Source organism: Hemicordylus capensis, chromosome 2 (genome assembly GCF_027244095.1).
Source record: "Hemicordylus capensis ecotype Gifberg chromosome 2, rHemCap1.1.pri, whole genome shotgun sequence".
NCBI lineage: Eukaryota > Metazoa > Chordata > Lepidosauria > Squamata > Cordylidae > Hemicordylus > Hemicordylus capensis.
The window spans coordinates 37,584,574-37,596,076 of NC_069658.1; the positions used below are offsets into that span (position 1 = coordinate 37,584,574).

Genomic DNA, 11,503 nt, shown 5'->3' on the forward strand with positions numbered 1-11,503 from the left:
GCCTCATAAGGAAGTTGCTACAGGCCCCTGATCATTTTGGTTGCCCTCTTCTGCACCTTTTCCAGTTCTACAATATCCTTACATACGGTGACGAAAGCTGTACAGAGTACTCCAGATGTGGCCACACCATAGATTTGTATAAGGGCATTATAAAATTAGCATTTTTATTTTCAATCCACTTCCTAATGACTCCTAGCATGGAATTAGCCTTTTTCACAGCTGCCACACCCTGAGACAACACTTTCAATGAGCTGTCCACCATGACCCCAAGATCTCCCTCCTGGTCAGTCACCGACAGCTCAGATTCCCAGGGGGAACTGCCAGAGGCCGCCAAACCAAGCAGTAAGTTAAATTTGGGGGGGGGAAACCAGTTTAGACCCCCCAAACTGGCCCTGAGCCAGCTCAAGGGCAAGTCCTCAAGCCGGCCAAGTTTGATGGTGAGCCAGCTCGACTTTGAGCTAGTTTACATATCTCTACTCTTTAGTACCCCAAACTAGGTAACTCTATCTTGGCTCAGGGCACTGGAACACCTGTCTGTTCCACTCCTGGTTCCTCACAGCCGACATATCGAAGGTGAGTCAAGGGACTCCTGTCACCATCTCCCAGGTTGAGCAGCCCTAAGTTGATGAGACAGGTAGGTCTCAACTGGGTTCCTATCCAGACTCCCCTAAATCAAACAGTCACAAGGACTACTCTGGATAAATACCCCTTCATCCACAAAGTAATACTGTAGCAGTCAAAGAAGAGAGAGGATTGAGTGAGCTACCTGGCTTCAGTTGCTTTTATCTGGACTATCTCTGATGGATTCTCTCATGCCAACACATTTTGGGTGTGATGGAGCCTGTGTGGCAGCTCTTTCCCCCGATGGGCAAGTGCAACATTCAGCAGGAATTACGGAACTTCTGTCAGTTTTCCTGCTGTTCTGGATTTAACTTATGTTGTCAGTCTCCTTGAAAACTGACTCAAAATTCCATCCATCCATCCATCAATCAATAAGCCATAAATATAGGACACAATCTGTTCTAGCGTAAGAGCAGCATGCATGCCCAGAAGGATTATTTTAGGAATCAATAGAATTTAGCCCTCAAAGAAGGCTCATATAGGTGTGTATACATGCAGTATATGGGATGGGCCATTATGGGATCAGAAGGGTTAGAGTTAGGGTTAGGCATGCCTCATATATCCTTATCTAGCCTTGCCATTCAGCCCAACTCAGGCCATTTTAATTAATCAATCAATTAATTTAGTAAAATGAAGATCTTGCAAATGCCAACCAAGGTAGCTTACAATGTAATATAAAATACATAATAAACATAATAAACAATACCATAACAAACAATATATAACAAACATAATAAAAAATATAAAACAACCCCAAACCCCTCCAAGCCAACGCTGAAACTCAGTCAGTGTGGTGTAGTGGTTAGGATTTCAGATTAGGACCAGGAAGACCTGGGTTCAAAGCCCTAGTCATCCATGATGTTCACTGGGTAACCTTGGGTTAGGTCTAAACTACTTTGCATGGTTGTTCTGAAATTAAGAGATGGAGGGGCAAGTATACCACTCTGAGCCCTTGGAGGGAGGGTGGGATAAAAATGATATTATATTAAAATAAAAGGCCGAGAAACTAGACATGACTGAGATTACAGGGTTGCTGCCCAAAACAGCAGTCCTGTGTTGATCTTCCACCTTTTCCTGTAACACAAAACAATCAAGAAATAAGAACAAGCCAAAGTATTTGAACATGTCACACTAGACATATGGATTTAAATTTGGATTTGAAAATGCTCAGTGAACCATTTGAATGGAAAATTGGCAGATTTTAAATATTCACAAGTATTCTTCTCAGTTTCCACCCAGAATAAATCTAAGAGAAATGAGAGCATATGAGAATGTGTCTGGGAGAGAGGAGGTTTGGGGAGGGTCTGGGGCCAATGATCTTTCAGGTAACAGGCAGAGGGAGATATGGTGGTGAGAGTTGGGCAGGCCGTTACAGGGGAAAGCGGTCTGGACAACTGAGGTCTGCTCATTTTTCTGGTTCTTCTCCTAATCCTGCAGCCCCAGGGAGCTCTGAGAACACTCTCTCAAGGATTAGGGTGCTGCTGCTGAATGCCAGGTCTGTAGATAGTAAAACATCTCTCATCCACGAATTTGATTGGGGAGAAGCAAAACTGAGTCGCAAAACTGGAGTTGAACTATAGATAACAACATGCATTGTAAAGATGTAGTGATGTATCCTGCAGATGTACCGTACAGTCCATACAAAGTTATTCCCTTGACACACAGTTCCTTCCAGAAATGAGTGTGGTTGAGCTAAAGCATGCTGGGAAAGCTGTTCATTAGCTCGCAAAGGTTTCCACTGGAAGTGTAACATACCCAGTGTATTTTGGCACAGACAGAATTGTTTGTATTCAATATTTACCTTAGAAACCAATTACCTGCCCCTTCATAGCATTTACGGCTGTCATTGGCACTCAGGGGTCAGTGCTGAGCTCAGAGATAATATCATGCTAAGGCTGTAAAATGAGGAATGTGCGGGTTTCATGCTTTACTCTAGCCTTTGTTCAGCGTCGCTATGCTTTCAAGCTATATTCAGCATGCATGAGCACAATTCAGCCAATGCAGTAGACCCATGAAAGGCCATTCCAATCCTTCCGAAATTAGATGAACGGTCAAGGGGCTTTCTGTGCACCCAGATCCACAGCATTCTTCCCCAAACTGGAGCCTATGAATCTGGGGAGTCTTTATACTTGAAACTCCTTAGCAAATAATTCTGTTTTTCCTATCTACTGCTTCAGAACGTGTTTGCTGTTTGGTCACCCACACAGTTATCCACACAGCTATGATCCACAGTTGACCCAGTAATGAGGCATGGTGAGGCAGCTGCCTCAGGCAGTGGATTGGTGGAGGCAGCATGCCAGCTGGCTCTACCTGCTTGATGCCTCTGGTTGCTTCACCAGACACTTCATTAGCAGGTGGGGAGTGTGGTGTTTTTGGTTAACCCATTCCTTGATCCAGGTCAGCTTTTGGATGGTGCTTTAGTTACCTATATTCGAATCCCGGAGTAGAGGTGGGACTAACAAACAGCCAGCAGCAGGAGCACTGAAGACAGACTGTATTTGCCTCTCTGTAAATAATATTGAGCCAGCATTGTAGTTGGTAGAGTGCTGGACTAGGACTGGGGAGACCCGAGTTCAAATCCCCATTCAGCCATGAATTGTTATTATCCAATTAATAATTGGAGCTAGCATGGTGTAGTGGTTAGAGTGTTGGACTAGGACCGGGGAGACCTGAGTTCAAATCCCCATTCAGCCATGATACTTGCTGGGTGACTCTGGGCCAGTCACTTCTCTCTCAGCCTAACCTACTTCACAGGGTTGTTGTGAGGAGAAACTTAAGTATGTAGTACACCGTTCTGGGCTCCCTGGAGGAAGAACGAGATGTAAAATGTAAATAATAATAATAATAAAAAATATTTATCTAATATTATTAGATAAATACTAAACACCAAAGAAACCAGTGAGGCACTACCCCCCCAGTGAGGCACTACCCCCCCGCCCCAGTGAGGCACTACCTTGGCGTGGTTGTGTGGCTTGTGTGCTCTGAGGAAGGTGAGAGCTATGCCAGAGGTCCAACCATACTGGACAGATCTCACCAGAGGAGCCAGACAAAGAGTGCCTCTCCCATCAACAATATGGTGAGACGTAACTTTAATAAATCTATACCGGATTGGTCGTCACCCGGGTCAACAAGGACAGCGCCAGGTGCTATAGTTCCTGGACATCTGGTGGCAAGTGGGCTACAGGACTCAGGATCTTCAGTTGAGCAACCAGGGCTGGAGACTGCAAGGTTACTGGAAGAAACGTTGCTTAACCGAAAAAAATATATGAAAAATGCCAACAAGGAAATAATGATCTGCTATTACAAGTCTAGTCCAACTAGAAGAGGTTATTTAAAAAGAATCCCCCTCCCCTTGCCTCGTGCAAGTGGGAGGGTGTTTGTCCCAGCCCGGGACTCACGAGCCCAAGAAGAAGCCTGATTGGTTGGCTGGCTCGTGGTGGGCGGGGCTTGCTGAGAGGCCGAGCGTTTCCCCGCTCTGGCCTCTCAGTCGGCTGTTTGTTTCCGATTAGGAAGGAGCTCAGTCCGGGAGCTCCTTCCTCGAAGGCCTTAGTTGGGGGGGTGCGCCCGACAAGCGGGCGAGGCGGCATTCGGCGGCGTTCCGTCGAGGGGGCCATAGTGTCAGCGGTGGCCCCGCTGGTAGGGGGGTACTCCCGGGACTGCTCCCGGCTGGGTTGCAGCTGCAGCAGCAGCGTCTTTGGGCCTCTTCAGCGCGGCGTCGGCACTCGGCTTCCTGGGCGTGGTTCTCCTTCTGGGCGTTTGCCCTTTTGGTTTGTGGGGTATTTGGGGGGTTTCCATCAGCCTGGGTGGCTGGGCAGCGGCCCCTTTTCCGTTCCCTGGAGCACTACTTTTGATGCCAACATTCTTTTATTTGTTTGGTGGGTAGCAGGTGGGTGTTTGTGCTCATCGGTGCCCTGGTGGGCCTGGCCTGGTTGAGAGTCAAAAGGCCTTTTCAAGCCTTCTCCTTGGGTGGGGGGCTCTGGTGCTTTCCTGGATAGGATTGAGTATTGTTTTTGATTCAGGACAAGGGCTTGGCTTTTGTTCTATATCCTTGCTACCTTCATTCTGTGTGTGGTTGGCGCTTTTTTTCTCTCCAACCCCTTTTGGAATCCCACTATTTGGAGGCAGTATGCCGGGGAAGGCCAAGGGCAAGAAAGGGGGGCGCCCTGTTAAGCAGCCCAAGAGGCCTGCTCCCCCGCAGTCCTCCTCGGAGGAGGAGGATGAGGAGATGACTCTGATACGGGGGTTAATTAATAGGATGGAAGCTTTAGAGAAAGCAAAAGCAGCCCCCTCCGACAAAGGTGCGGGTCCTTCAGGTGTGGGGGGGGTGCCTCCTCCTAAGGTCCCTCGGAGGACCAGGGGTTCTGTGAAAAGCCAGCTGCTAACTTCTCTCTCTAGTAGGCTGGCTGCGCTGGAAGAAGGGCTGAACCCTGCTGGACCGGGCCCTTCTGCTCCTGCGTTACCGCTTCCTGAACCTGAGTCTCCAGTTCCGGAGTCGCCTTCACCATTGCTACCTCCGCCTGCGGCACCAGTTGTTCAGCCTCCAGTGGATACGGCTACTCCTTTGGCCCAGGGTGAGCCTGCAGCACCTACACCGCCCGGCGTCACCGGCCAGTGGCTTTGTCCCTGGCCGATGCCTGCCATGGGTGGATGGGGCCCAGCTTCTTACTGGCCCCCATATACACAACCTTGGGTGGCGGGTTCCCCGCCGGTTTTTCCTGGAGTTATTGCGGGCTTACAAGGCGCTGCGGAGCAGGTCTGGTTGGGCAACCGGCCCTCCAGCGGGTCGCTCCCACTCCCGGGGGTGGCCTCCTCTGCTGGATCTGCCACGGGGGTGCAGGCGGGTTATTATCCGATGGGGATTCTGCCGTCACCTCAGCATGCGCCCTATGGTAGCATGGGCCTCCCGTTAGGGGATCACTTACTCCATTCTACAAAAGAAAAAATCCTTAAGGGTGAATATGTGGACATTTTTAGCTTGTTGTTCAGGGAACCTGAGGTTAAGCATAAAGAGGGGGAATCTTGTAAGGAGCACGAAGCCACCAAGAGAAAGCCGGTCGAAAAGACTTGGAATAATTGGCTTTCTGGCTTCACGATTTATATGGGGGTTATTGTCCAAGCCCAGCCCGCAAGGGGCCCTGCCCTGTTAAAATACATGGATATAATTCACAGGGCGGTCTCCGACTTTGCTGGATCTTCCTGGGTACGGTACGATGAGAGTTTTAGAATGAGGGCTGCCCTTGACCCCACATTGCCCTGGGATGCTCCGTTGCAGGAGCTGTGGCTGGTTACTATGTCTCCAGCCCGGCCCATAGAGGGAGATAGGTCTGACAGTGGGCATTTGCTTTCTAAACCATCGGGGGTTTTGCCCTCAGGGAGTCCTGGGCAACAGTGGGTTCAACCCCACCTTGTTTGCTGGGAGTTTAACTCCAATGGCAAGTGCTCCCGTTCCCCTTGTCGGTTTAAGCATGCCTGCGGGGTCTGTGGGGCAAGGCACCCCAGTTCCTCCTGCCCCAGGGCCAAGTTTGGGGGTTCCGGGGCTAAGTATAGGCAGGGGAGCAGTAAAAAGGGTGGCCCTCCTCCACCCGCTCCGAATAAAGGGTCCTAGCCCTATCAAGGTGAAGGTGCTTGAGCAGCTGTTGCTGGACTATCCTGACCAGTCAGCAGCTTCTTATTTGTTATGTGGCTTCCGGGATGGTTTCAGAATTCCCTCTTCGGCCCGGAGGGGATTAGGCAGTTCTCGCAATCTGAGATCAGTGGTTGGTAAGGAGGAAGTCGTTGTTAGGAAAATTGGTAAGGAGGTGGCTGCGGGCAGGGTGATGGGGCCTTTTGCCAGTCTCCCCTTCCCCAGCCTTAGGGTCTCCCCATTAGGGGTGGTCCCTAAAAAGGTTCCTGGTGAATTTAGGTTGATTCACCACCTTTCTCATCCCAGGGGGTCCTCAGTAAATGATGGCATCCCTGATAGCTTATGCTCTGTACGTTATACCTCATTTGATGAGGCCGTGGAAGTGGTCAGGGGTAGGGGCCCCGGGGCCCTTTTGGCGAAGTGTGATATTGAATCCGCCTTTCGCCTGTTGCCGGTACATCCAAATGACTTCGAGCTGCTGGGCTTTGCATTTGCTGGCCAATTTTATTTTGATAGGGCTTTGCCTATGGGCTGCTCGATTTCCTGCGCAGCATTCGAAACATTCAGCTCCTTTTTGGAGTGGGCAGTTAGGCGCCAGGCGGGTCTTCCCTACACGGCTCATTTTTTAGATGATTTTCTTTTTACAGGCAGGGGGAATTCGAGGGAGTGCCACCATTTACTTCGCTCCTTCATGGAGCTAACAGACCGGCTAGGTGTCCCTTTGGCACGGGATAAGACGGAGGGGCCGGTCACGTGCCTCGCCTTTTTGGGGATTGAGTTGGACACTGTTGCCGGTTGCTCCAGGCTGCCTCAGGCCAAGCTGCGGGTTTTATTGGACATGGTTAGGTCCCTTGGTCGCGCCCGTAAGGTCTCCCTTAGGGATCTCCAGGTTGTTTTGGGTCACCTCAATTTTGCCTGCAAAGTGGTGGCTCCGGGCCGGGCCTTTTTGCGCCGGTTATGTGACCTGACTGTGGGCGTTAGGGCTCCCCATCACAGAGTACGAATTACGGAGGGTGCCCGGGCCGACCTGGCTCTTTGGGAAGCATTTCTCACTGATTTTAATGGGGTGTCTTTCTGGCGGGATGTTAGACTTCTGGAAACCGACCTGCAGGTCCACTCTGACGCTGCAGGTGGAATAGGTTTCGGGGTTTATTTCAGGGGACGTTGGTGTTCCGCCAGGTGGCCCGAGGACTGGTTCAGGCAGGGGGTTTCCCGGGACCTGACTTTCCTAGAGCTCTTTCCAATTGTGGTGGCCGTGCATATTTGGTCCGCTGAGTTTGCCAACTCCTCAGTTGTGTTTTGGTGTGACAATCTGGCAGTTGTTCAGATTGTCAATAGTCAGACTTCCCAGTCCCCGAGGGTCATGGTTTTGGTTAGGGCATTGGTATTGCAGTGTCTGCGGGCTAACATCCTTTTCCGGTCCCGCCATGTTCCGGGTATCCGGAATGACATAGCTGACGCTTTGTCTCGTTTTCAGTTAAACAGGTTCAGAGCGTTAGCGCCCGAGGCCGCCCTTCACCCGGAACCCATGCCAGCTTTTCTGTGGGAACTTGGCAGGCGGAGGCACAGCGGGCCATAGCGGCATCTCTGGCGCCTAGCACCAGAGTGAGCTACACAGCCAAGCTTGAGGCTTTCTCTCTTTTTCGAAAGACTGAAGGTTTGGCGGAGGTGTGGCCGGTCCCTGTAGAGCAACTTCAGCAGTTTTTGGTCTTCCTCCGCAGGGCGGGGCGTGCGGTATCCACTTTGGGGGGCTATCTTGCCGCGTTAGCTTTTGAAGCCCAGGTTCGTGGGGTTGGTGATTCCTCCTCCGACCCGCGGGTGCGGCGCATGTTGGAGGGTTGGGCTAGGGGGGAGCCTAGGACTAGGGACCCCAGACGCCCTTTTACTCTGGAGTTGGTGGCTTCAACGCTGGGCCACCTAGTGGGGTGCTGCTCTGGCCCATGGGAGGTGTCGCTGTTTAGGGCTGCACTGTTGGTTGCCTTTTTTGGGGCCTTCCGTCCAGGGGAGTTGCTTCCCCGCAGCGGGTCTTCCCCCAGGGACCGCTGCTTGCAATATTCTGATTTATCGTTCGGTGACGGGGAGGTGCGTTTGCTCCTTCGTCGCTCCAAGACGGATCAGAGGGGCAGAGGCCAGACGGTTCGCCTCGCGGCGGCCGGGAATATCAATGTATGCCCCGTGGTGGCCCTGAGGCAGTACGCTGGGCTGGGCCCCTTTTCGGGGGGATGTCTTTTTACCCACAGCAATCAGACTCCTCTGACGCAGTATCAATTCTTGGCGGTGGTGAGGAAGGCTCTGTTGGCCGCGGGGGTTGCGCTCCAGGGGCTTACTCTACATTCATTTCGTATTGGTGCGGCCACCACCGCTACACGTATGGGGCTTCAGGAGGTCGAAGTTCAGAGGATTGGACGTTGGAGGTCCGTGGCGGTCAGGCGTTATGTGCGCTGACAGCGGACAGGTGTGGGCTCTACTGACCTGTTGCTTTCTTTTGGCAGGTGCTGGCGGGGCGGCGGTCCCGGTCCGAGTCCTGATGTGTGGCCATTCGTTGGTCTTCTGGGCTTTCAAGCGGGCCAGCACCACCCGCGGGGGATCCCAGTTGGGTTTAGGAAGCAAGGCTTCAGTTTATTGGTTGGGCATGAGGGGCATGCTCTGGAATCAGTTGCTTCCAGCATTGAGGGAGCATTTAGATAGGTTTCCCATTCCCGACATCCTGGTTCTTCATTTAGGGGAGAATGATTTGGGCCGGCGGCCTGGCCTCGCCATCCTTCAGCAAGCCTCCTCGGATTTGTCTATTTTGCGCAGCTGGATGCCTGGCGTGCGCATAATATGGGTTAATTGGCTCCAGCGCAGGGTGTGGCGGGGTGCTCATTCTTGCCTTAGCTTGGAAAAGGCACGCAGGAAGATTTCAGCCGCAATAGGTAAAGTGGTTTTGGCGGCCGGGGGGTCTGTGGTGCGGCAGCCAGATATAGCTGCTCGCTTTCCCGAGTTATTCCGCCCTGACAGGGTCCACCTGTCTGAGAAAGGTTGTGATTTGTATCTGCATAATATCCGGGAAGTGCTTGCTGAAGGTTTGGAGGGGGTGGGGCAGGAAGGTCAAGCGAGGGCTAACCTTCCTGGGTGGCGGTAACAGTGCGGGCTGTGGGTAAGGAGGTCTAGATTTCGGTGAGCACCCTTGGACATTTTAAGGTGGATTGGTCAATTGCTTCCTTGTGGCCTGTGCGGCACGGGAAGAATTACATTGCCAAGAAACCTGCTTCAGGACTTCACCTACCTTTGGGCTGTGCGGTCCGGGGAGGTAAAGATCTGAAGCTGTCCAGATCCCCTCTTCTAAAAGGGGTGGTTGGCTTTGAAGGAATTGGGCGGGAGCTACCTGCCTCTTTCCTGAGCCAGGGTGTGTCGCCCTTGCAGGCGATGGGTAGGACGTTTTGAATCCTAGCCCACGCCTAGGTGCCCGCACTGTTTTTATGTTGGTGATTAATCACCTTGTTTCCAGTCCGCCACAAATGTTGTTATATTAATAAAGCGTGGCCCGTTTCTCCCATTAAAAAATGTCTCTGTGTCTTCTTGGGCTGGGGTCTGGGTACAATGCACCAAATTTGGAAAGAGAAGCATCCAGACACAGAAATAACAGAACAAAGGCTAGCAGACCAGAGAAGATTCATAATCAGAAATAAAGCATTCACAGGAGTTGAGCTGGAAGAACTGCAAAGAGCAACACAGGCTCAAGATATGGAAGAAGAATTACCACCAATTGAAGAAGTTGCCCAGGCGTAGGTGGAGAAGGTGTTGGGAATAGAGGGTGCCACTGTTGCTGAACTGTTTCAAAATCAAAACCAGGCAACCTCCCCTTTGCCTTCACCTCAAAAACCCGAATGCCGTTTAACAGAAAAGCAGCAAGAACTAAAGCAAAAAGTAACTGAGCACATGAACCAAACAACCACCAGGGTTCGACTTCCCGCTCTAAAAACAGTTGCCAAAAAACAACTTGCTCAGGCATTAAAAGATGTCTATGCTGCACTTGCAGAAATAACAACCAATAATTTGCAAGAAACAAACCAACTAATGTACAGTGCAGCAACAATAACAACACAAGAGCTCGGATATAAGATCAGTGGACCTGTAAAAAAAGAAAGTAGTACATCACCTAAATGGAAGATTAGATTAGAAAATAAAATCTCCAGGCTTAGATCAGATGCTAGTAAATTGAAAGATATGAAAGACAAGAAGCTGAAGAATGAAAACACCAAAGAGTATCTGATCCAAAAATACCACCTCGATGCAAGGAAAATTAGAGAAGTCCTGGAAATAATAAAGCAGCAAATAACAGCAGTGTCAAAGAAGATTAGCAGATATGACCAGAATTACACAACACAGGCAGAATCTCCAATTCCAGTTGAATCAGAGATGTTTCTACCAAAGCATAGAAGGAGAAACAGCAAGAAACGTAGAAACACCAAATAAAGAAGAAACAGTGCAATTCTGGGGGAAATAATAGGACAACCCAATAGATTATAATAAAAAAGCAGGCTGGATGAAAGAGGTCAAAAAATGTAACCAACAAATGCAAGATCTAATAATAACACCAGAATTAATAAGTGAAAGAGCAAAGAAAATTAAAAACTGGACTGCTCCAGGCGACGATGGACTGCATGGCTTTTGGCTTAAACACCTAACAAGCCTTCATAAACAACTAACAAAACAGTTCAATCACATTATGAAAGGCAGTGATATTGAACAATGGCTAACAACTGGGAAAACTCATCTCATCATGAAAGACCCAGCAAAAGGTGCAGTTCCAAGTAATTATAGACTGATAACCTGCCTGCCAACCATGTTCAAATTATTAACTGGAATAATAGCAGATGAAGTGATGCAACACCTATTAACTAACAAACAGCTTCCAGTTGAACAGAAAGGAAATTGCCCGAACCCCAGAGGCACAAAAGACCAGCTGCTGATTGACAAAATGATTTTAGAAAACTGCAAGAGAAGAAAAACAAATCTAAGTGTTGCATGGATTGACTACAAGAAAGCCTTCGATTCATTGCCTCACACATGGATACTAAAATGCTTAGAAACAACTGGTGTCAGCAAAAACATTCAGATATTTATTTTAAAAAGCAATGAGCATGTGGAGTACACAGTTAATAATCAATGGCGAGGCACTTGGACAGGTTAGCATTAGAAGAGGCATTTTCCAAGGGGACTCACTATCCCCTCTGTTGTTTGTAATCGCCATGACACCACTTTCACAAATACTAA

At 49.8% G+C, this 11,503-nt stretch overlaps 1 protein-coding gene across 1 annotated transcript; it reads left to right on the top strand.

The window, feature by feature from the left end:
- The first annotated feature begins 3,968 nt into the window (after positions 1-3,968).
- LOC128347725 (uncharacterized) lies at positions 3,969-10,859 on the top strand. The gene is made up of 2 exons (XM_053302750.1): positions 3,969-5,192; positions 8,737-10,859. Exons 1-2 carry the CDS (start codon positions 4,748-4,750, stop codon positions 9,366-9,368), a joined length of 1,077 nt encoding a protein of 358 aa, XP_053158725.1. The 5' UTR covers positions 3,969-4,747; the 3' UTR covers positions 9,369-10,859.
- Positions 10,860-11,503: the final 644 nt, after the last annotated feature.